We start from the raw sequence: 25,019 nt of genomic DNA on the forward strand, positions 1-25,019 counted from the left end.
AGGCAAACGCCCTACCCGCTGTGCTATCTCTCCAGCCCCTGTACATTCTTTTTTTAATTTTGCTTTTTTTTGGGGGTCACACCCGGCGATGCACAGGGGTCACTCCTGGCTCTGCACTCAGGAATTATCCCTGGCGGTGCTCAAGGGACCCTATGGGATGCTGGGAATCGAACCCAGGTCAGCTGCGTGCAAGGCAAACGCCCTCCCCGCTGTGCTATCGCTCCAGCCCCTCATTTGTACATTCTTCCACTAGCAAAGTATTGAGGGGCGGGGGGACAGCTCAGAGGGCTGGAGTGTGTGCCTCAGACTCCCCCCGTTTGATCCCCAACCCCGTGAGGCTCCCCCAGCCATGCTGGACTGGTCTTGGTGGCCGCCCCACCCCCCAACCCCCCAACTGCAGCGCACAGCGGGCTTGAGCAGTGCTTAGCACCCCGCCCCCCCACCCCAGATGTGTATCCAGTTACCTGCTGCGTGCTGGGCAGTGTCCCTTGTGGCAGAGATAGAACTGTGACCCCCGTTTCCCTCTCCTTCACTCCCGCATGCATGCTTTCATTGAGTAACTGTTTCCCCAGGGCCTCCTCATGTGGGGTGTGGCAGGAGCCCTTGGGAGAGTTCAGTGCTCAGAATGGGTAGAGTTTACATTGTGGTGAAGGGGCCAGGCAAGAACTAATTTGTGTGTGTGTGTGTGTGTGTGTGTGTGTGTGTGTGTGTGGTGGTGGTGGTGGTGGTGGGACTCAAATAGACTGCATGTGAGATGGTGAAAGATTGAGAGGGAAGAAAGACCACCTTTTGGAAAGGGGTCAGCAAAGCCTGGCCCTCCATTTGTTGTTTATGAATAAAGCTTTATTGGGCACAGTTACACTTGTTAACCTAAGTATTGCCCACAGCTCATCTCAGGCTACTGCAGCTGAGTTAACTAGTTGTGACAGAAACTCTATGACCCCCCCCCCAAATAAAAACTATTACGTGAATTTTTTTTTTCTTCAGAAAAAGTCTCTAAACCTCTCCTTTCAGACGCCCAAGGGAAAATCTCAAAGAGAAGCAGTTATAAAAAGGCTATTAAACTAAAGAAAACTTCCACTTCCTGGAGAGTGAGTTTCCTCATCTGCACAGCGAGTTTATGCCTGGTGCCTGGGCCAGTATCCCCTCTTGCGTGTTGTGACCCTAAGTTGCCCCCAGCTTTGCTTTAAGTTCTTTTGGCACCATCAAGTGGATCAGCCAGAAAAATGGAGCCTGAGAGTGACTCTTGGGCTTCCCCGAGTGGGGATTTGTGTATCTGTTCTCAGAGATCCTTGCTTGTTTTCTTGGTGGGGGGGGCCTCCAAAGGAAACCTAGGGGGCCTCAATACTCGGCCAGTGAGGACAGCTGCACGCCTGTGTTCATTACAGCACTGCTCACAACAGCCAGCGTCTGGAGGCAAGCTAAGGGTCCAAGCTCACAAAAGAAAGATTGGGTAAAGGAAGTGTGGCGCATGCGCATACACACACACACACACACACACACACACACACACACACACATACACACACACACAGAGGAATACTACGCAGCTGTATGGAAAGATGAAGACATGCAGTTTGCTGCTGCGTGAAGAGTGTCACGTTGAGGAATGGAATGAGCCCAGAAGGAGAGGGACGGGCACAGAAGTGCCTCAGAGCATGGACACTGAGAGTTGGGCTGCAGTAGGGAGCTGACCATAGGCGGGGAGGGGGTGGGGGAATGGGACAGGGCGGGGGTGGGGGCACAGGGACAGTGTGAGTGTTGGGGGAGTGTACACTCCGGTGCAGGGTGCTAGAATGTGTCATGCAGGAAGCCCTGCCACGAACAGCGTGAATCACAGTGTCTAAAATTAAACTGATGAAGCTAAACACTTGGCCGACCGACCGTCCAGGTGATCTAGTGGCCGGGGACCATGAGGACCAACCAGGCTGGTGGTTCTGGGGAGCCTCCTGGAGGCGGAGGCGTGTGAGGGGCCACGTGGTACCAGGGTCTGAACTCGGTGTGGCTCATGCACCCCGACACCTGAGCTCTCTCTCAGTGCCCCGAGTACATTGTTAGTTTTAAAATTTGTAACAGTTTATAAAATTGTTTGCAGTGGGAGGGGTTGGTTTTGTTTGTTTGTTTGTTTTTGGCTTTTGGGATCTCATCCAGTAATGCTCAGGGGTTACTCCTGGCTCTGCACTCAGGAATTACTCCTGGCGGTGCTCGGGGGAATCCTATGGGATGCCAGGAATCAAATCCAGGTTGGCCGCATGCAAGGCAAATGCCCTACCCTCTGTGCTGTCGCTCCAGGCGCCCCCCCCACCCGCTGTGCTGTCGATCCAGGAGCCCCCTCCCCCCCCGCGCAGTCTTTTCTTAATGAAAACGTTTTCATATATATATTTTTTTAGTAAACATGGGCTAAAATGGCCACTTGTCACGGTCCCACGGCGATGTAAGGCTGCCCCGATCCACGCGTTTCAGACCCAGCAGCAGGCGGGACACAGCCGCCCCAGCCTCGGTGCCTTGCCTCTGTCTCACCTATTCACAGATTCTGCCTGTAAATAAAGGCTTAATGCGATTCTGACTTCCCCCGCCCCCACCTCCTCCAGAATCCCCATTTAGTTCTAACAGGATGGCTTTTCAGTCCTCTCGCAGTTATAGATGGCACAGGCTCTTATTTATTTATTTTAAGAAGCATTCTCAGCTCCGGGAAAATGATAGCCCCACCGGAAGGCGTAATTGTCCTGATTTTCAGAAGGACGGCAACACTCCCGCTCTGATGGGCTGGCGGGACATGAATCAGAAAGATTCTATTAAACATCTCTGGGATGGGTGGCACAGGGGTATTAGCCAAGATGATTAATTTGACTCAGTCATTATGGACACAGAGCAGCCTGGCAAAATTGCCTTTCCTTCCCCCGCTGGATTCATAAAATCACGGTCCTCATCCCCGGAAGTCACCGAATCGAGTGCCCCCGTGTTGGGGAGGGTTTCGGTTTGGAGATGTCATTTTCCTTGTTGGAGCCCAAAGAGAGCAGCATGGTGGTCCTGGAGCTGAGATGTTCTTACAGGGCACGGGTTTTCCTTGTTGAGTGGTTGATGGTGGGTGACACTTATGTCTTTTCTTTTGGTTTATTTAGTGGGGGAGGGGGGGCGCGGCTGGAGTGATAGCACAGCGGTAGGGCGTTCGCCTTTCACGCAGCTGACCCGTGTTCGATTCCTCTGCCCCTCTCAGAGAGCCCAGAAAGCTACCGAGAGTATCGCGCCTGCATGGCAGAGCCTGGCAAGCTACCAGATATGCCAAGATATTGGATATGCCAAAAATAGTAACAGTAAGTCTCACATTGAGAGACATTACTGGTGCCCGCTCGAACAAAGTGATGAACAACGGGATGACAGTGACAGTGACAGTGTGTGTGTGTGTGTGTGTGTGTGTGTGTGTGTGTGTGTGTGTGTAGGGGGGGATACCCAGCTTATTCCTGGCTCTGTGCTCACTCCTGGCATTGCTTGGGGGACCATATGCCATGGGTCAAACCCAGCGAGGCTGTGTGCAAGGCAAGCTCCTTACCTACTCTCCTCTCTCTCTAGCCCCCCCCCCCCAGTCAGGAAACTTTTGGAGAGACAGGACAGGGCACTGTGAATGATAGTCCTGCACAAGAGGGCAGCTTTTCCCCACATCCATAAGTTTTTCTGCGTGACTTCGGAGATACCCCTCTGAACCGTGGCTCCACCACCGGGACCCTGGGGACGAGGCTGCAGACTTGTTCCGCTTCATGCTAGGCCTCCGCGCTGCTCCCCACCAACACACATCCCTGAGGCGGGGGGTGCCCAGGCCTGGCGCTTCCTTCCCATCCTCATGTTCTCACGTGTTTCCTACGAGGATGCTCCCTGGCTCCCCGCCACGAGTGGGGTTGCGTAGATAGCACAGTGCGGAGGAGGCAGTGGAGGGACATTGCCGGAGGCCCCTCAGGCAGTGGCAGGGCTGGAGTGTCCCCAACCTGGTGTGTTCCTCCCGCAGGTGGAACGGTAATAGTCAGGGATGGTGTAAGCTACGAATCTGCAAGCTTTGTGTGTGTGGGGGGGGGGGGCGAGGGGGTATTTGAAATGCGCAAAAGCGTTAGGAACTCTGCGAAATCTGGGGTCAACCTAAGAAGTGGCCGCTGCCCCTCCAGGCTGTCCACCTGACTAGAGTCCATGGGGAGCCAAGAAAGCTGAGTACCCTCACCCCAAGTTCCTTTGGGTTCAGAGCCCTGTAGTGGGGTGGGGCTGGTCTGTGACCCCCCACCCCTGACTTCATGCCCCTTCCCGCTGGTGGCTCTAGAGGCTTTAGGATCCGAGTGATGGAGAGATTCAGGGGGACGGCCCCCCGACTTCTTTTTTTTTTTAATAAAAATTTAATTTTATTAAAACACCATGTGGAAGATTACAATGCTTTCAGGCTTAGGTCTCAGTTATACAATGCTGAACCAACCATCCCTCCGACTTCTTCCTGTCCGCACTGTCCACGTCCTGCCGTCCACCTGTGACTGGTGGCGGACAACTAGCTGCATTAATATAATTAATATCTCACATGCCGGCTCTCCCAGGAGCCCCACGGAACTGCCTATTCCCTCCTCCGACCTGGAACACACACCTGCCGGCCTCCCCCGTTGCTGAGGTGCCACCCCTGCCCTGTCCGGCCGCCGTCTGGGGGGGATCCCATTGACCAGTCACCTTCCTGGGCTTTCCCTCTCCCGCCAGGAGCTCCCGCTTGCACCCTGGACTCGGCAAACCCTGTTTGCAGATAATTCCGGTCTGCCTCCCCATTCTCCAGCTTCACCGGGCCCGCGGCCCCGACGCCCGCCTCTCCCTCCTCCCTCCTCCATGCTCAGACCTCCCCGCTCAGTCTCCTCGGGAGCGTTTCTGGGGCGCCTGGCAGCACAGCCGGGTCAGAAACCTGACCGTGTCCCAGACTGGCCCCTGGAGAGATAAGGGGGAGGGCGGGCCCTCTGGTTTATTGGCGCCTGCGGATCCACCTGGCTAGTGCCAAAAGGGCCGGGCTTCAAACGCCGTTCACAGACAGCTTTTCTTCTTTCTTTTCTTTGTTTGTGTTAGTTTTTTGCTTTTTGGGTCACACCCGGCGATGCACAGGGGTTACTCCTGGCTCTGCACTCAGGAATCACTCCTGACGGTGCTCAGGGGACCACAGGGGATGCTGGGAATCGAACCCGGGTTGGCCGCGTGCAAGGCAAACGCCCTCCCCGCTGTGCTATCGCTCCAGCTCCACAGACAGCTTTTCTAGGCTAGTGTCTAGGGGAAACATTTTGCATTCAGCAGAGGCGATGGTTGCTGACATAGGTGATAATTGTTGTAGTCAGTGGTTAATTGTGTTGACACAATTAATACAAGTCATACTAATGCAATTAATTGTGTTAATATTGCATTCTATTACAATGATTAATTGTATTAATACAAATTATATTAATGCAAGCATATTAATGCAATTAATTGTATTAGTACACATTCTATTACTATGACTAATTGTATTAACACAAATGGTATTAATACTAAGTTATATTAATATGATTACTTGTATTAATAAAATTATATTTATACAACCAATTGTAATAGCACTGTAGCACTGTCATCCTGTTGTTCATTGATTTGCTCGAACGGGCACCAGTAACATCTCCATTGTGAGACTTGCTGTTACTGTTTTTGGCATATTGAATACGCTACGGGGAGCTTGCCAGGCCCTGCCGTGTGGGCGGGATACTCTCGGTAGCTTTCCGGGCTCTCTGAGAGGGGTGGAGGAATCGCACCCAGGTTGGCTGCACGTAAGGCAAACGCCCTACCCTGTGCTATCGCCGATATAGTTAGTAGGAGCTCCATGCAGACGTTCACTGATCGCTGCTGTCCCCGTTCCTGTTCAGGCAGCTTGGTCTGACTTGCTCCCTTGCTCTGTTCTTGCCATGGTTCTGGGATTTACAACCCAAGCCTCTTTGCCCCGCTCCAGGAATGGGTCACTCCGACGTCCTGCCTCTACTTCCCTGCCTCTCCTCCAGACCTTGAGGGGCTCCCCCCAGCACCCAGGCCAGAGGCTCCTCCTTTTCCGAGCTGCTCCCCGTGTCCCCGCGTGCAGTGCTATTGAATCTTTCTCCCTTGTCTGGGAAGTGGGTCCGGGACGGGAGAAGAATGAAACCAGCCTTCATTCACTCTGACAGGCGAGTCTTCCCTCTTTCTCTTCTACAGCGTTGGGTGGGCCAGAAAAACGGGGTATGGCAGTCTGAGAACCTTCGAGAGAGCGTCAGAGGGGCTAAAGCATGCAAACATTGAATAAGAAGGGAACCCGCCCCTAAGATACGACCATGATCCCTTTTTAGTGTGTGTGTGTGGGGGGGCAGGGTTGGGGGGTGCAGTATCCCAAGTGGTGCTCGGGAGGCTGAGTCAGTGACTGAGTGGTTAGGGCACTGTGTGGTACCAGGGACAGAGCCAGGGCTGGCTGCATGGACATGCGCCTTAACCCCACACTGTCACTGTCACTGTCACTGTCATCCCGTTGCTCATCGGTTTGTACGAGAGCACCAGTAACATCTCTCATGGTGAAACTTGTTACTGTTTTTGGCACATCCAATACACCACGGGGAGCTTGCCAGGCTCTGCCATGCACGCGCTATCGCTATACTCTCGGTAGCTTGCCAGGCTCCCCTGTATATCTCTCAATAATTCATTTTTAAATAGGCTTAAGTAAGTCGGGTAGAGAGACAAAAGGAGCTTGATTAAATCGCAGTTGTGGTGGAAATTTTTAACCCGTCTGAGTCAGAAAGCGATGAGTTGAGCAGAAAAAAAAAATGTTTTAGAAGATTTTAACAACAAAGTTAACCTGAGGTGGCTGGAGCGATAGCACAGTGCATAGGGCATTTGCCTTGCACACAGCCGACCCGGGTTCGACTCCCAACATCCCATATGGTCCCCTGAGCACCGCCAGGAGTAATTCCTGAGTGCAGAACCAGGAGTAACCCCTGAGCATCACTGGGTATGGCCCAAAAAGCAAAAAAGAAAAACCAAAAGAAGCACTTTGTATAATTACAGTTAAACGTTTTATTTTAAAATGAACATTTTCCAATGAAGCATCCTCTAAAAACACTGTGTGCCAGTTAGAGAAATGGGCCTGGAGGTAGGAGCACCAAGTCGGGCAGGATGGTACCCTCTGACCTCCGGCTCCTCCAGACACAGAATTCCCAGAGCCCCGAGGAACTGTGTGGTCTCTGCTGGGAACAGAGCAGGGGACCCCCTCTGCCCTCATCGGGGACCGGCCCTGGGTCAGCCACAAGTCACCTTCTGGGCTCAGCCCCCCATCCCCCATCCCCCTTTAAATGGGGCCGAGCCAGGCTTAGCCTCTGAGGGTTTGTGGGCAAAGAACACGCCACGTGCTAATTAAGAGCTCAGAAAGAGGGGCTGGACCGGTAGCACAGGGGGTAGGGCGTTTGCCTTGCACGCGACCGACCCAGGTTCGATTTCCAGCATCCCTTATGGTCCCCCGAGCACCGCCAGGAGTAATTCCTGAGTGCAGGAATGACCCCTGAGTATCGCCGGGTGTGGCCCAAAAAGAAAAAAATAATGAACCTGAAGCTAATAGGCATGTATGAAAATTGTTCTATGTGGATGTCAAAGGATCAACACCTTTTTCATTCCTTTTGAGATATCCTCTTGGGTTTTTATTTTCATATGTGGGGGGGCTCCCCCTTAGTGCTCAGGACACAGGGCCCCTCCCAGCAACTCTTGGGGAGTCGGGCTGGATGGTTCAATGCTCAGGCCCAACGGTTCAGCGTCTCTTGGGGCTTCCAAGGCCACACCCAGTGGTGCCGGGGCTTGAACTCGGGCCCTTGTACATTCTTTGCATATACCCCTGAGCCCTGACCCAACTCCCCAGCCCTTTTTCCTTTGAGGCCACACTCGGCAGCACTCAGGGCTTCCTCTGGCTCTGTGCTCAGGGATCACTCCTGCCTTGGGGACCATCTGGGGTACTGGGGTTCAAACCCAAGTCAGCCGCGGGCAAGGCAAGGCTCTACCCACTATACTATCACTCCGGCCCCCGTCAGCCATTTTTTTTCTAATGTCAGTAGTTTACTGTTTTTGCTAGCCTTTTAAAAAAATGGGTTTTTTAAAAAAATCTAATGTTTTCCTATTTTAATAGTCTCCTACTGACACGGCTAGTTTTGTTACTCAATTTCTAGCTTCATAAGTGTTCTGTTCATTTCTTTTTTCCTCCTAATAATTCATGAGGTGATAAATGCGCCTGCTAATTAATTCATTAGGTGACCTATGGAGCCAGTCCCCAGGTTTTGCAGGTGGCAAATCACTGGTCTGTGATTTCAGCTCCAATCGCCTCTTCAATCCAAAAGTTATTTGGAAGATTACTTTGATCTTTTTCGGCTCTGGGGGCCACATCTAGGGATGCTCAGGGGCCAGTGTGGTGCTGGACCTGCAGCTCATCTCCTGACCCCACGCACACGTCTTCTTTGTACCTTGGGACAAATAAAAGGTAAATGGCATTATTTATATCTATTCTTTTTTTGTTTTGTCTTGAGGTCACATTGGCTCAACTGAGGGCTTACTCCTGGCTCTGTGCTCAGGAATCACTCCTGCCAGGCTGGGGGGCACCACGTGAGGTGCTGGGGATTGTACCCAGGTTGGATGCATGCAGAGCAAGTACTTAGTGCTGTACTATTGCCCTGGCCCCCAGTTATTCTTGGCCTTTTCTTTTTTCTTTTTTTTTTTTTTGGATTTTGGTTTTGGGGCACACACCAGCGATGCACAGGGGTTGCTCCTGGCTCATGCATTCAGGAATTACTCCTGGCGGTGCTCAGGTGACCATATGGGGTGCTGGGATTCGAACCCGGGTCGACCGCATGCAAGGTAAACACCCTACCCACTGTATTATTGCTCCAGCCCCTCCAGCCCCATTCTTGGTCTTTTCTATCTGACTGATTTGTGGATTTGTGAAGAGATGCGTTCGAGTCTTATTATGTTAATGTCTCATGTTTATTGGGATAAATCTCCTTTGTACTTCCAGTAGTTTCGCACTTTATATCTGTGGTTTGTCAGTCTCCATAAAAGTTTATGTCTGTTGTTTCCCCTTAGTAGATTGCATCATTTGTCAATGAAAGTATTCCTCTTGATCCTTTAATGATTTTGTGCTCTGAATTATACTTAATTTGTTATTAATTTTACCACTTCTGCTTTTTATTTGCCTGATACATCTATTCATTCTTAACTTCGTGTCGTTTTATTTTAGGCATGCCTCTTATAAATGTCAGATGCTGGATTCATTTATTTTAATCAGAGTATTAATTTTTTATCTTTTAATAAAGGAATTAAAGTAACTTGTATTTATTGTCATCTAATTCAACAAAGCTTCAGGATGCAAGGTCGACACACAAAAGTCTGTTGAGTTTCTGGACACCAGCAGTAAAACTTCTAAAAAGAAACTAAGAAAACAATTCCATTTGTAGATGAGCATTCCACCCCCCCCCCCCGCAAAAGATGTATAAGAATATGTTTAGGCAAAGAGATAAGAGACTTGAACACAGAAAGCTATAAACCATCGCTGAAAGAAGTTGAAGAAGAAGGGGCCGGGGCGATAGTACAACAGAGAGGGCGTTTGCCTTACATGCGGCTGACCTGGGTTCGATTCCCAGCATCCCATATGGTCCCCTGAGCACTGCCAGAAGTAATTCCTGAGTAGAGAGCCAAGAGTAACCCTTGTACACCACCGAGTATGACCCCAAAGCAAAAAAAAAAAAAAAGAAAGAAAGAAGAAAAAAATGAAATTGAAGAAGACCTTTGAAAAAAATACCATTGTCTATGATTGTGGACTTAATGATGACAGGGCTGGAACAATAGTACAGTGGGTAGGGTGTTTGCCTTGCACACAGTCGACTCAGGTTCGATCCCCGGCATTCCATATTGTCCCCTGAGAACCGCCAGGAGTAAGGAGTAATTCCTGAGTGCAGAGCCAGGAGTAACCCCTGAGCATTACTGAGTGTGACCCAAAAAGCAAAAAAAAAAAAAAGAAGACCTAGTGATGGCAAGTTCGACTCCTCCGTCCCTCTCAGAGAGCCCGGCAAGCTACGGAGAGTATCCCACCCACACGGCAGAGCCTGGCAAGCTCTCCATGGCGTATTCGCTATGCCAAAAACAGTATCAACAAGTCTCACCATGGAGACGTTACTGGTGCCCGCTCGAGCAAATCAATGAACCATGGGATGACAGTACAGTGCTACAGGGCTAGTGATGGCAAGACGGCAGCACTGCCCAAATGATTCACAGATTCAACAAAATGCCTTTGAAACTCCCACTTGCCTTTTGGATAGGAACAGAATTGCTGACCCAGCTCCCTCTGCAACTATGATACTTCTTCCGAAGAGCCATAGCCATCTGGAGAAAGAAAAACAAATCTGGACTTACCCTTCCCAATTTCTGCAAGTTCAGGGTAGTCAAAATTGCGGTCCTTGCAAAGAATAGACAAGGACTAGGAGGAGAAGAAAGGGCCCTGGTATCACCCGCTACATCATAGATCAGTTCATTGCCCACAGGGGTGCCAAGATGCTGCAGGGGGGGCAGGAACAATCTCTTCACCAGAGCGTCCTGAGCCTACTGGATGTAGCCTCGTGTCCAAAAAATAGCCTTGGATTCTGCCTCGTGCCATCAATGAAGGATCTTTCAGAATGGATCCGTAAACCGGAGGGGTTTGTGCTCAGCAAAGGTCAGAGGAGAAAGGTGAATGTCAGATGATGTGGCTCGGAGCTGGGGTATAAAGAAGCAACGCAGAGGAATGGACAGTGTCCAGTGAGGGCGACCCGTCTGCTCTGAGGACAGAACTGAGGCCACCTCACGGGCAGGGGGAGAAGGGAAGGTTTTGAGGACTGCGGCCCAGGGTTATTGGCTTCTCGGTGGTGGACATGGCTTGGTGACACTGTACCCTTCATGGCATATGAATATTTGTACTCTTGTAAAATAAGCTTACCTAAAACGGATACAGGACTGAGATTCTGGTTCAAACCACAACATCCTTAGAGGAAAACTTCAGGGTTACCCTTAGGACCTGGTATTTGTTTACAAGCTCTTAGATGCATGAACACCAAAGAAAAAAACAGATGAGTTGAACTGTTTCAAAAATTAAAAAAAAAAAACCCAAAACCTGTGGCTGGAGCGATAGCACAGTGGGGAGGGCATTTGCTTTGCACGCGGCCGACCTAGGTTCAATTCCCAGCATCCCGTATGGTCCCCCGAGCACCGCCAGGAGTAATTCCTGAGCGTATGAGTCAGGAGAAACCCCTGTGCATCGCCAGGTGTGACCCAAAAAGCAATAAAATAAAATAAAATAAAAATAAAAAATAAAAAACTTTTGTGCATCAAAGGGAAAGCAAGGAAGCTAAATGATAACTTACAGAATGGGACGATGGGATATGCAAATCGTATTTTATAAGGGTTTAGTATCTAGAACACATAACTCTTAGAACACAACCAAAAATGACCACTCAATTTAAAAACGGGCCAAAGAATTGAGTTGCCATTTTTCCAAAGAAGATATGCAGATGGACGAGAAACAAATGAAAGAGACTCGGCATCATGGGTCACGAGGGAAATTTAAATTACAACTACAGTACGACTTCACACCTATAGGATGTCTGTAAATGAAGCAGTGGAATATTAATGTTGGTGGGGGTGTACATCATGCAGTCCTGGTGGGAAGTGGCTGATCCCCAAAAGGTTAAACACAGAATTAACGTTCTAACTATTCCACACCTGGTTATATACACACCCCTCCCCAGAGAACTAGAAACAGACACTCGAATACCGGGATGCATTTGTTCATAGTCCAAAGAGAGAAACAGTCTCACATCCCTCGTGGATGGGAGGATAAACAAATTGTGGAACATATGACAGGGCACAGGCTGGAGCGATAGCACAGTTTGCCTTGCACGCAGCCAACCAGGGTTCGATTCCTCCGCCCCTCTCGGAGAACCCCGCAAGCTATCAAGAGTATCCCACCCGCACGGCAGAGCCTGGCAAGCTACCCGTGGCGTATTCGATATGCCAAAAACAGTATCATCAAGTCTCACCATGGAGACGTTACTGGTGCCCGCTTGAGGAAATCGATGAGCAACGGGATGACAGGGATACAGTGTGATGGGCACATACGTTGTTTTGCAATACAAGGCCATGAGCTATGGATCCGTGTAGCTGGGTCAGGACTTGATGCTAAATTAAAGAAGCTAGGTGCAGAGCGTGCCAAATCGACCCGGGTTCGATTCCCAGCATCCCATATGGTCCCCTGAGCACCGCCAGGGGTGATTCCTGAGTGCAGAGCCAGGAGTAACCTCTGTGCATCGCCAGGTGTGACCCAAAAAGCAAAAAAAAAAAAAAAGAAAAGAAAGGTAAACCCACAGAACCGCCCCCCCCCCGCCCCCCGCAGGCCAGGCGATGAAGCAGGAAGTAATCTGGGAGGCGCAGACAGTTAGAAAGTGACAACTGGGCGTGGGAGGCTCCCTGGGAGCGAGGAAGATGTCATGCAGCTCCGTAGTGGTTGTGGAGCATCGCGAATGTGCTTAATACTGTTTATTTTACGCTGGTTAATTTGATGGTATGGAAATCTCCTCTCAATAAATTTCCCCAATTAGAATGCATGCATTTAAACCCATTTTTCCCTCACGTTATAAATAATTGATCAATCTCTGTCATTGCCTCCTTAATGGGAAGCGCAGCTTTTGAGCTGAAATCCTCGAGAGCTTTCGTTTTGGAGCCTTTCCCTGCAAGGACTCCCTGAGAACTTGGCGTCTCCTCCTCTCTTCTTGGAAGCAACAGGAGTGGGAGAGAGCAAATGCGGGCCCCTGAGCCGTTGCTTTTCCTCTAGGGGGCGTGAGAGAGAAGAGCCTCACAGAGACCTTTGACAATGTGGGCAAAAGTGGGGTTCAGAGATTCAAGACCTGGGCTGACCACCCCCACAAGACTTCCTTGCGGAATGCAGGTGACACCTCCACTCTCTAAGCTCCGTGTCCACCTGCAAAATAGCAAATCAGAGATTCCTTGCAGAACCCCCAGACTAGTTGGAGAATGTGGGGGCGGGGGCGGGGCCAAGGCCTTGTAGACGCCAGTGAATGGGGAACAGGTGAGCTGGCCTCCAGGTGTTGTGCATTGGGGACGCGGTTGCACTGGGGGGAGGCTTGTCTGTGTTTACATCTTTAGTTATTTTTAAGTGTGCTAATTGCCTCTTTAAAGGAATTGTCACCGGCGTGTGATTCCAATATTTTGATACGGCATATGCTTATTTTTGCAAAAGGCTTCTGGTCTGTTGGGACAGTTCCAGTGCATGGAGGATTTGGGCTTTTAGCGGAAAGCAGCGGGTTCGTGTGTGCAGTGTGCAGTCTTTGGGTGCCAGGGGGCCAGGCTGGGAGGCGGCTGTTCACAGAAGTGACCAATCAAGGGCCGGCGGGCTTCTGCGGTGTGGGGGAGGGAGAGATGCGGGAGCCCTGGCATGAAGCCTGGACCAGGTGCGGCCCCGCTGCAGGCACCGGTGACAAAGCAAACAGAACCTCTGCCCACGTGGAGCCGGGGTCTGGGCGAGCAGCAGAGGGCGGTCGGCAGGGATGGCGGCGGAGGGGAGGCGGCAAGCAGCTCACGGGTGCGGAGAGGCGGGGACTCTGGCTGGGGACCTGGCAGGGGCCCAGGAAAGACTTCCTGGGACTCAGCTCTCCGAGAGGGGGTGATGCCGGTGGCGGCTGAGTCCCACCTAAAGACACCAGATCCACGACCGTCTTCACCTCCTGGCATGTCCCGGGAGATCATGAGTCCTGGGGCAGGCGCACGCCTTGATAAGCACTAATTACACTTGCAGTCTGTCCTCTGGGTGTGCGTACCACCTGGCTGGACACTACCAGGTGGCCCTCCCTCCCCCCGAGGCCCCGTCAAACACCACCACAGGGCCACACAGCACCTTGGCCTTGGCCTTCTGTGTTGAAACAAGGCCCAGTGGACTGAGAACCGTCTGGGATGCCCCCACCCATTTGCCCCCCCAGTAGCCAAAATAAAAATAAAAAGATAACATGCCCCACGGGGGCCTGAGCACTCACCAGAGCTGTTTGCAACTGCGGGGAACCGGTGAGGATGTTGAGCGGCTGAGCCGCCGGTCACCTGCTCCGTGCCTTTGGGCAAAGCCCTTGGCATCTCTGAAACTCCAGGCGAGGAGACCCCGGGACACAGTCCCAAGCAGTCCTGAGCGGGCCAGCCGGTCCGGCCGTGTCTGAGCTCGTTCTGTCAGGACTGACTCCTTCCTCCGTGGAAGGAATTCTCTCCACGCTCTCCTCCGCGGCCGGGTTCGGGAAAGTGACCTCCCAGGGCTGTGCAGGCAGCACCAGGGGCAGGGGGAGCGTGAGGTGGGCGCGGGAACAGGGTGTATGTGACCCAGAGCAGGAGAGAGCCCCTTCTTGCTGGGGTCACGTCTGTCTGGGACTATGGACTGGCCCCCAAGGGTGGGCGGAGCCTGGAAGTGCCCAAGCAGCTTGGTCTGATGATCGCCTTCCGGGCCCACTCAGGCGGGACCGTGTCCATGAGCTGTCGAGATGAAGGACGCACTGTGGGGACCAGGGTTGGGGGGAGGGGGAAGCTTGCAGCGACCCCCTGCAGAGGGAAGGGGGCGCACCCCCCCTCTGGCTTGCACCCGAGGGAAGGGAGCCCGTCCATAGGTGGAAACGGTGCTTTAGGGGCATTTCACGGGTTAGGGTGACTGCAGGCTTGTGGGTCTCCTCGCTGGGGAGGGCCCGGGGTGGGTGGGGGGACAGAGGCCCAGGGTACATGCGGGGCTTTGCCGGCACTGGCCTCGTGGGGCCCGGGAGGCAGCAAATGGGAACGGGGGGGGGGCATTTCGAGGCTCCTCTCGGGGTGCAGGTGTGGCCGGGTTGAGAGGTGGCGATGAGGCACTGGGCTCGTCTCTCCTTCACCCACATCCGGGTGCGTGGGGGCTCGTCCTCCTGCCCCGCCTCTCTGCACCCCTGTCACAGCCCCCCCCACACCGACTCCTGCACCAGGCATCCCCTTTTAATGTTTTTAACTGATTTAGTTTTGTTTGGGGGCCGCGCCCAGTGGTACTCAGGTATTACTCCTGGCTCTGTGCTCATAAGGGCTTGGGGGACCATAGGGGATGCCAGGGGTCGAGCCCAGGCTGGCTGCTTGCAAGACAAACGCCCTGCCCGCTGTTCTCTCGCTCCAGCCCCACCCATTTTTTAGAATTAAATTTTAAAATTGTGTTTTAGGTAACATGGGCACAATAATGTTACCATGGTGCTTACTATTTATGGATATTTTTTTTTGGTCGGGGGTTAAGGGGACACTGGGATGTGTACAGGGCTTACTCCTGCCTCTGTGCTCAGGGATCACTCCTAGAGGGGCTGGGGGATCATATTGGTGCAGCTGAGGCAGAAGTGGCAGTGGTTCTCCATGTTCGTTCATGATTTCCAGGTTCCATATTTTCAAGAATGGAAATATTGGGGCCGGAGTGATAGCACAGTGGGAGGGTGTTTGCCTTGCACCCAGCCAACCTGGGTTCAACCCCCGGCATCCCATATGGTCCCCCAAGAACTGCCAGGAGTAATTCCTGAGTGCAGAGCGAGGAGTAACCCCTCAGCATCGTTGGGGTGTGACCCCCAAAAAAAGCAAAAAAAAAGAATGGGCATATTGATTAATAAAGATGCTCAGACTCAGAGTTGGAAAGTGAAAGGTTTATTGGAAAGTAGAAGAGAAAGGAGAACGGGCTTCCCGAGTTGGGAGGGACTTAGCATAGGACTGAGCTACCTGGGGCTCTTCTTGTGAGATTTTCATAGGAAAACCAAGTCTTTGTGTTACAGAGAACGAAGGGACTCGACAACGCTGAAGCGGGATTTTACGATGAACAATTATTAATCCCTGTTTATCAGGAAAAGCCCAGGAATTTGCAGGGAGTCAGAAGGGCAGGATGGGCCCGCCAAAAGCAGAACTGCTCAGAGCAGCTGGCAAGGGTAAACTGAGGCTTCCCTTTTCAATATGGGGTGCCAGGGGTTGGACCCAGGTTGGCCGTGTGCATGGCTGACGCCCTACCTGCTGTATTATCTCTCTGGCCCCAAAATCTATGGTTTTGATATAACAAAGTCAAAGCGCCTTCACCACTACAAAGTACCCCAGACCCCCCCGCCAGTGGCCTTGTGCAGCTTCTAGGCGACCTCGTCACCCCACCCCCACCCCGCCCTTCTCGGTTCTGTAATCCGGGGCTAAGGCATGTTACTCAGTACTCAGTGCTCTTTCGTTTTGTTCCTCTGTATTTATACCACAGATTATCTGGTATTTGCCCTTCTCCCTCTCTAATATTTTTATTTGCTTTTTTGGCCACACTGAAGATGCTCAGGAGGGGTCCTGAGGACGGGGACGTCCGACTGGACGCCATTGGCCCTCTGGACCATCTTCTCTGCTCTGCTACTGTCCCTTCTCCCCTTCGACCTGAAGTCGTCATCGTCATGGTTCTTGGAGCAGGGTCTGTCGTGGTGAGTCACTAACGGCCCGAACGTGTCCCTTTGACGTTTCAGAACTACAACAGCCAGAGCGAGAGCAACGAGGACTATGAGATCCCCCCGATAACGCCCCCCAACCTCCCCGAGCCGTCGCTCCTGCACCTGGGAGACCACGAGGCCAGTTACCACTCGCTGTGCCACGGCCTGACGCCCAACGGCCTGCTCCCTGCCTACCCCTACCAGGCCATGGACCTGCCGGCCATCATGGTGTCCAACATGCTGGCCCAGGACGGCCACCTGCTCTCCGGCCAGCTGCCCACGGTGAGTCGCGGGGGTGCGCTGTGGCCCCCACCACTGGTGGCAGGGCAGGGGCTCAGGGAGGGGGCAGAATTCCCATGTCTTGACGGGGACCCTCTGCTCGTGGCCGGGTCTGGCCGAAGTTCCCGATGCACGTGGGACTTAGCGTGGTGGGGAACTTGTGGCTTCTTGCTGCCTTCTTCTTGGTATTATTTCGTACAATTTTGAGTAGTATGATCTCACTTTGGACTGGAGCGATAGCACAGTGGGTAGGGCGTTTGCCTTGCACGCGGCCAACCCGGGTTCGATTCCTCCACCCCTCTCGGAGAGCCCGGCAAGCTACCAAGAGTATCTCGCCCGCACGGCAGAGCCTGGCAAGCTCCCCGTGGCGTATTCGATATGCCAAACACAGTAACAACAAGTCTCACCATGGAGATGTTACTGGTGCCCGCTCAAGCAAATCAATGAACAACAGGACGACAGTGCTACAGTGTTACAGTGCTAATAAACACACTTTGACTTGTATTTATTAAATGCTCTTTTTGAGATGTGATTCACCTGCCAGACAGTCCCACTCATCACAGTGTAGAGTTCAGTAGATTTAAGTATATCCACAAAGTTGCCTTGCCCTCAACGCAATCCATTCCAGAACATTCTCTCCCCCAGCCAACCCCTGTGTCCCTCCCTTAACCATCCCCACTAGCGCCCTCCAGCCCCCAGTAACCACCATCCTTTTTCTCTGTCTGTCTGTTGTGGACATTTTACATTCATGCAGTCACATTATTTTTATATGTGACATTTCGCTTAAGCTTCAGGTGATTGGGTTGCTCAGGTTCAAGCGTCGGTTGGCACTTGGCAGGTTGTCCTGGGCCCAGAGGGTCCCCCAGGCTGAGGCAGCCCCCCAGTCCTCACCCTGCCTCTATGGTAGGCAAATGCTCAGATATTCTGTCTCTATGTGGGGGCATTATATTTTGCTCGAATTTTCCCACCACCATTCAAACCTGCCTTCCAGGGGCAAGCAAGATCATTTCCTTTCTCTTGCTCGTTCTGCATATCATGAAAGGTCACGTGATGACGCGGCCACGCGCTTCTGAAATTCTAAGATTGTACATGGACGGGTTCCAGAGACATCTCTGTAGGGAGCTATTCTATGTTGGGATTCAGTTGGGAGTTTCTGGGCCTGGTTTGGAGATCCAGTTCTGAAAGCCACATGCCGGAGCCTTGCTTGTATAAGCTCACGGTCACCGGGGTTCCATCTGGAGAAGGCGGGGTGACTGCACCTGCTCCGTCTGGGGTGCCCCGGTGGGATCGGCTCGGCCTGGGGCCCGGCAAAATCTCCCTGTGTGCTGAGTCTTACACACGTGCAAGGATGCAAAACAGCTCCCCCTCCCCAGGCAAAGAGTAAGTTGAATCTAAAAACGCTGGTGGGGGGCTGGAGTGATAGCACAGCGGGTAGGGCGCTTGCTTTGCACTCGGCCGACCCAGGTTCGATTCCCAGCATCCCATATGGTCCCCTGAGCACCGCCGGGGGTAATTCCTGAGTGTAGAGCCAGGAATGACCCCTGTGCATCACCGGGTGTGACCCAAAAAGCAAAAAAAAAAAAAAAAAAAAAACCGCTGGTGGCCTCAGACAGAGAAGCAAAGTAAACCAAGTCAAGTGTGGTGGGAGGACCCGCTCGGGGTGGGAGAGGCGTGCCGAAAGCAGACTGTAGATTGAAGACGATGGCCACGCCATGCCTCTGTTGCAAACCACAGCACCCTAAAGGAGAGAGAGAGCAAAAGGGAATGCCCTGCCACAGAGGTGGGGGGAGGGGGCGGGGTGGGGGTGGCGGGGATACTGGGATCATTGGTGGTGGAGAACGGGCACTGGTGGAGGGATGGGCACTCGAGCATGGTATGACTGAAACACAAGCACGAAAGTTTGTAAGTCTGTAACTGCACCTCACAGTGATTCACTAATAAAAAATTTAAAAACTAAATAAATAAACGCTGGTGGCAAGTGGGCTGGGGGATGACATGGGGCCTTAGAGCCAGGAGGTCGTTCCGCAGAGCCTGGAGCATCAGGGTCCTGAGCCCCACGGACTGGGGAGCTTCGGGGAAACTGATGCTTCACTCCTGAGGGCCGTGCGTGGACCCACCCGGCTGCCGTCTCAGCTGCTGCTTCTCCCTCAGAAACCCAGAGATTCTCCCCCGCTGGGTTACTGGTCTCTGCCGGAGGGCTGCCCGGCTCACTGCCCAGCACACGCCCCTCTTCTCCAGACTGCCCCGTTTGGGTTGGGAGTGACCCTCCCCAAGGCAGGGCCCCGGAGAGCCCCCTGGCCTGGGCTGCAGAGTCACCGCATGTGTCCATCGGGGCTGTGTGGGGTAGTGGTTAGTGTGCAGGTGCTGAACCAGAGTGAGAGGGGTCCATCCTGGATCCTGGGCCCCCCGCTCTGAGTCTCATGTCCCTTATTTGGAATCACAGTAACACCCGCCTTGAGGTTTCGGGGAGGGGCTCCCGCCGGGACACGCGCAAAGGCTCAGCAGATGTTTGACAGACACGCAACAGTACTTGCTTTTGTGGGTTTTAGCAATAAAAATGAATTCCCACAGGAGCCCCGAGAGCCCACACGGGCTGCTGATGGCTGGCATCAGGCAGTTCCGTGGTCCTGAATGAATGAATGAATGAGTGTCACCCCTCTCTACAGCGACAGAACGACAGAACCTACCCTCAGATGCTTCCCTCCCTGGCACCTCCCATCTCTGCCGGGTGCCTGAGAAACGGAGCGGCCCGGCTCCAGGACTCTGGGTGGCACAGGCAGTGCCCCTCTGACCAGGACGCCCACCCCAGGCCCTGGTGCCCTTAGGATGTTGACTTTTGGTCACTGTTTTGGGGGGGCTCTCCCAAGCCGAGCTCCCGAGGGCCTGGGGCCACTCCTGGTGGTCCTCGGCCATCCAGTGGGTTCAAAGCTAGAACCCCGGGAAGTGGCGGTGCGTGGGCCCTGCAGTGCCCAGGACGGCCAGGGGGCACCGGGTGGTGATGCTCAAGGGACCATGTGGTACCTGCCCGGGACTGAAGCCGGAAGTGAACTCCAGGGTGTTGCTTTGGCAAAGAGGGTGAGCCAGGCGTTCGGACCGTCGCTCATTCATGCCACACCCCCAGCCCCGGCCTGGGGGCACTGCCCCTTCCAGCCCCCTGCCCGTAAGCACGGTCCCCGTGGAACCCTCTCCCGCTGCCAGCCTGAGCCAGGCCTGGTGTTGGATTCCAGCCCCTTTCACTGAATTAAATATGCTTAAGGCCGCTCCTCCAACTTGAGCGTCTTAACTGATTAAACATTCATTTCCAAGACAAAAAGAGTCAATTTAGTATGAAAGATATATTTTGCCGGTTTAATTTAAAGCCCTGTACCTCCATCTGACCCCTATTTTCATAACTCAATAATTTTATCCTGTGTTGATTGTCTCATTTTGAGAGAGATATTGTATGTATAAATCAGTTTCTAAAATACTCAAAGAAACGAGAAGAGGGGGATTTATTCACGGCCTCTGTAAAGTGTGAAACCATTTATTTGGGAGCCGTCCTTGGGTGGCGTTCGAGCTCCTGGTCCTGGTCTCCGTGGCAGAGAGATTCTTCTGGAAGGAGACGAGGTGGGGTGCTCCTGGGAAGATTCTGGGGTGCTGGGACCTTTGGGGGGGCTCAGGGAAAGTCGTGGGAGCACTTGAGAAGGAGCCTTGATAAACGAGCCGGATTCAGAGAATCGAGTTTTTCCTCAGCCAGTCCTGCAGTTCCCGGGCTCTGGGGGTCCCATCCCCGACTTCAGGGTGGCACAGAATGGCCCCCAGCTGGACTTCAAGGCTTCCCCACAGCTGGGACACTTGGCCACTCTCCCTGGGACCTCTGCCACATCCTCTCCCCCAGCCTCAGTGTTCCCATCTGCCGTCTGAGAGGGGGGAGCCCAGCGGGAGCCGGGCCACTGCTGAGTGTGCGTGGACCCTGGTCAGCGTGCGGCTTGGAGGTCAGAGAACCCCCGGGTCACCCCCTGCTCCCGTGCCTCGGACTAGGGGCTCCAGCCTCAGCCGCTGGGACCAGATGCTGCCGGTCCTCTTAGATCCTTGGTGCTCTCAGCAGGCACCTGCGTGACAGTGCTCCTGGTCAGCCTGGCCTCGGTGGCCTCGTCCCCTCCCTGCCTTCCTGGCCCCCAGGAGAGCCTGCTGCAGGCCGGGGGTGGGCCGGAGCGGGCTCTGGCGTATCTCTAATAGCCCCCGGGAATCTCCCCCTTCTCTGCCTGTCCACCCCCCACCCCCCCACCCTCCTCCCCTTCCTGTCTCACACTCGCGTCTCCCCAGGGGCCGCCTCTGTCACTTCACAGTGGAGTCAACACGGGGTCTCGGCCCGTGAGCCCTGGTGTGGGGGCTCTGCCCCCGGGGCCTGTGTGATGACACCCGCTGGCGTTTGTGCTGGGACGCTATCACCCACCACCCCCGTCTTGGGCTGGCTCTCTGGCGAGAGAGATGCAGGACCGTGTTGGACTCACGCAGGCTGAGGTGTGGGGCCCCCTCACGTCTGAGGGGACAGAAGCAAAGCTCCCCCTCCGTCTCTGTGCTCCTGAGCCACAGGGATCCCCCCCAGCTCCACTCCCATTGACTCTAAATCTTTTTCACTTTTTTTCCCACTTTTTTAAAATGGAATCACAGTGATAAGCACGTTTACAAAGTTGTTCATGATTGGGTTTCAGTTATATCATGTTCCAACACCCGTCCCTTCACCAGTGTGCTTTCCCCACCACTGACGGTCCCCGTTTCCCTCCCGCCCGCCCTCCGCCCCTCTCCTGCCTCTATGGCAGACGCTTCTCTCTGTCTCTGTCTCTGTGTCTGCCTGTCTCTGTGTCTCTGTCTCTGTCTCTGCCTGTCTCTGTGTCTCTGTCTCTGTCTCTATCTCTGCCTGTCTCTGTGTCTGTGTCTGTGTCTGTTTGTCTGTCTCTCCCTCTCTCTCTCTCCTCTCTGTCTCTCTCTCCTCTCTCTCTCCCTCTCTCTCTCCTCTTTCTCTGTCTCTCTCTTCTCTCTCTCTCCTCTCTCTCCTCTCTCTCTGTCTCTCTCCTCTCTCTCCTCTCTCTCTGTCTCTCCCTCTCTGTCTCTCTCTGTCTCTCTCTCTGTCTCTCTCTCTCTGTCCCTCTCTCTCTCCCCATTTGGACCTCACGGTTTTCACCCTCTCTTACACCCCATCGGCTGATGCCCCATCAGCCAGAGCAGGACATGAACCTTGTTACGATCCAAACCCAGCCTCTCCCCGGGGGCCTCTCGCCCTTGACTCGATGCAGGGTTCTACCCCTGAATCCCAGCTTCCCCCTCTGCCAGGTGAAGGGGCTCATCACCACGACTCACTAGGCGTCGGCAAAGCCCCAGGCCGTGCCCGGCACACAGCTGGCGCTCAGCGAGTGTGAGCTGCCCACTGCGTTACTCTACTCCTTTGGCGCAGGCCCAGAGAAATAGTAGGGGGGCTGGGGCGCGTGCCTTGCGTGCGGCTGACCCCGGTCCTTCCTTTGTTGGCACCATATCTGGTCTGCTGGTCGCTCTAGGAGTAATCCCTGAGCACTGTGAATGCTGAGCACTTCTATGAGTAAACCCTGAGTATTGCCTTAAGTAAACCCTGAGCACTGCCCAGGATGCAACCCCCCAGTTTATTTTTTTTCTTTTTGGCTCACACCCAAAACAGTGATGCTCAGGAGTCTCTCCTGGCTCTGCACTCAGGAATCACTCCTGGTGGTGCTGGGGGAGGACCATATGGGATGCTGGGGATTGAACCCAGGTCAGCCGCGGGCAAGACAAATGCCCTACAGCTGTACTGTCACTCCGGCCTCCCAATTTGTTTGTTTTAACGACAGGCATGGGCATGTCCAGTTGTCCACCTTGAGTGACCTTTGGGCAGTGGTCAGACCAGCTCAGCTCTGGGGCTGCTCCCAGAGGCCGGTGTTGAGAAAGGCTGGAGAGATGGCTGGGGAGGGGGCAGGGAGGGGTCCCCACTGAAGGGGCCCAGGAGAAGGTAAATTAATGACCCCAGGATGTCAGTCATGACTTGGAACTTCAACGCCTCAGCAAAGTGATTTTGCTGCTTGTCGGGGAAGCTGGGAGCCCGGAGCAGAATCTTCCTGTCCGTCGGGCAGAGTCCGTCTCCATTCCAGCCCGGAGCACGCGAGGGCCCCCCTTAGCCATGCACTCCCCAGAAGCCATATTTTGTCCTATTTTCCTCTGAGGGGCTGGGGCAGGGGAGGAACGTCTCGACCCCCTAGACCTGCCCAGAAGCCCCCATGTTTCTCTCTGTGCATGAGTCAGGACAGACCCCCCTCCCCACCCGTTTCGTGGCCATAAGCGAAAGAAATATGTCCTTTTACATTTTATAAAGCTCAGAAAAATGGCTTTAAACAGCTTTTGCGCCCCTGCTATAATTATTTATTTTCAAACACTCCTGCAGGGGACCGTTCTGTTTTCTTATCCTGCACTCCTTTCTCTCATAAATGAACCATCACTTCAATAAATCATTATGAAAACAGAGACTAACACCGGCTCTGAAAGGTTGAAAGATTTATGTAACACATTTATGTTTCCCATTTTCTCATTCTGGTACTCGGCTGCAAAAGCTAAGCTAATAAAAGCTACTATTAATATTTCTTGTTGCCTAGCAACCAGAGCGCGGGAGTAATAGCTTCAGCTAGAAAAATAGATGACCGATAAGGAAAAATTCAATTCTTTTATTATCTCAGGGGGAAACGGCCTTTTACGGGAACATTATGATGTACGAGTGTGAAGTTGAACACAAAAGATTGTGTATGTGTGTGTATTTGTTTATTCTTCTGTTTTTAATGAGCATTCTTTTACCCCCACTAACTCTTTTATCGTACTTTTTGTTTTTATTCTGCACTTCCCCACCCCCACCCCTCATGCTTAATTTAGCAGCAAGAGTCCTTAAAACACTGTCAGTGGGTGGGTGGGTGTTTTTTTTTTTTTCAGTTAAAAAAATTTTTTTTGGTCAAGGTTTATAACTCAGTCATAAAAATTCACTCCCTGTTCAAACTCTGGCCAGCGATAAGCCAGCACGCGGGCCGGTGCTCTGCGAACAGGCTGTCATCGGGGGAGATAAAGGCTGGTGGTTTGCACCAAGAGGAAGGTCGAGAAAGAGCAAAACGTGTTTCTTCGCTGCGCCCCGGCTCCCCCTGTGAGCCAGGCAGGCCGTCTCTGACAGACCCGCTTGCTCTGAACTTTGAGGGAGGGATGTTCAAAGTGGAAAGGCAGGGGACACGGGCGCTCCCTGACACCCTGGTGCATGTCCGAGCAGTGCTGTGGCTGTGCTCCCCTCCGCCCTTACAGTTTCCGAGAGAAGGCTCTGAGCAGCCCAGCAGAGTCTGATGCAGTGAAAGCTCCCACCTTCGACCCCTAACTTAGCCTTGCTCAGTGCCCCGCTGCCAGTGTTTGGGGCTCATTCTCTGTTGAGGAGCAGGACTGCCGTGTGTGTGTGTGTGTGTGTGTGTGTGTGTGTGTGTGTGTGTTGCAGAGCAGGACTGCCGTGTGTGTGTGTGTGTGTGTTGCAGAGCAGGACTGCCCTGTGTGTGTGTGTGTGTGTGTTATGGAGCAGGACTGCCCTGTGTGTGTGTGTGTGTGTGTGTGTGTGTGTTATGGAGCAGGACTGCCCTGTGTGTGTGTGTGTGTGTGTTGCAGAGCAGACTGCCCTGTGTGTGTGTGTGTGTGTGTGTGTTATGGAGCAGGACTGCCCTGTGTGTGTGTGTGTGTGTGTGTTGCAGAGCAGGACTGCCCTGTGTGTGTGTGTGTGTGTGTGTGTGTTATGGAGCAGGACTGCCCTGTGTGTATGTGTGTGTGTGTGTTGCAGAGCAGGACTGCCCTGTGTGTGTGTGTGTGTGTGTGTGTGTGTTGCAGAGCAGGACTGCCCTGTCCGTGTGGGGTGGGGCAGGCGGAGGGGCAGGGGGGCTTGTGGATGGTCAGCCCCAGTCCCAGCCTCTGGCCAGCCTTCCAGACCCTGCTAGATCTTGCTAGGACAAAAGCCAAAGCCAAGCTTTCTCCCGGGGCCGGAGCCATACTGTGGGTGGGGCGCTGGCCTTGCACGTGGCCAGCCTGGGTTTGACCCCCACGACATTCCATCTGGTCCCTGGGACCTGCCAGGAGTGATTCCTGAGTGCAAAGCTAGGAGTCATCCCTGAACATCAGTGGGTGTGGTGGTCCCCTCTCCCCCAC

The 25,019-nt window shown here is 53.3% G+C and overlaps 1 protein-coding gene across 6 annotated transcripts in view; it reads left to right on the forward strand.

Annotated features, from left to right (window-relative positions):
* Positions 1 to 25,019, forward strand: part of TOX2 (TOX high mobility group box family member 2) — a 130,892-nt gene that overhangs the window by 66,656 nt on the left and 39,217 nt on the right. For all 6 annotated transcript variants that reach the window (XM_055140682.1, XM_055140684.1, XM_055140686.1 and 3 more), the window contains one exon: positions 16,578 to 16,823. In XM_055140682.1, the coding sequence (XP_054996657.1) occupies positions 16,578 to 16,823 (246 nt within the window). The remainder of the gene's footprint in view (positions 1 to 16,577; positions 16,824 to 25,019) is intronic.

The sequence above is a fragment of the Sorex araneus genome, chromosome 5 (assembly GCF_027595985.1).
Source record: "Sorex araneus isolate mSorAra2 chromosome 5, mSorAra2.pri, whole genome shotgun sequence".
In the NCBI taxonomy this organism is placed as follows: domain Eukaryota; kingdom Metazoa; phylum Chordata; class Mammalia; order Eulipotyphla; family Soricidae; genus Sorex; species Sorex araneus.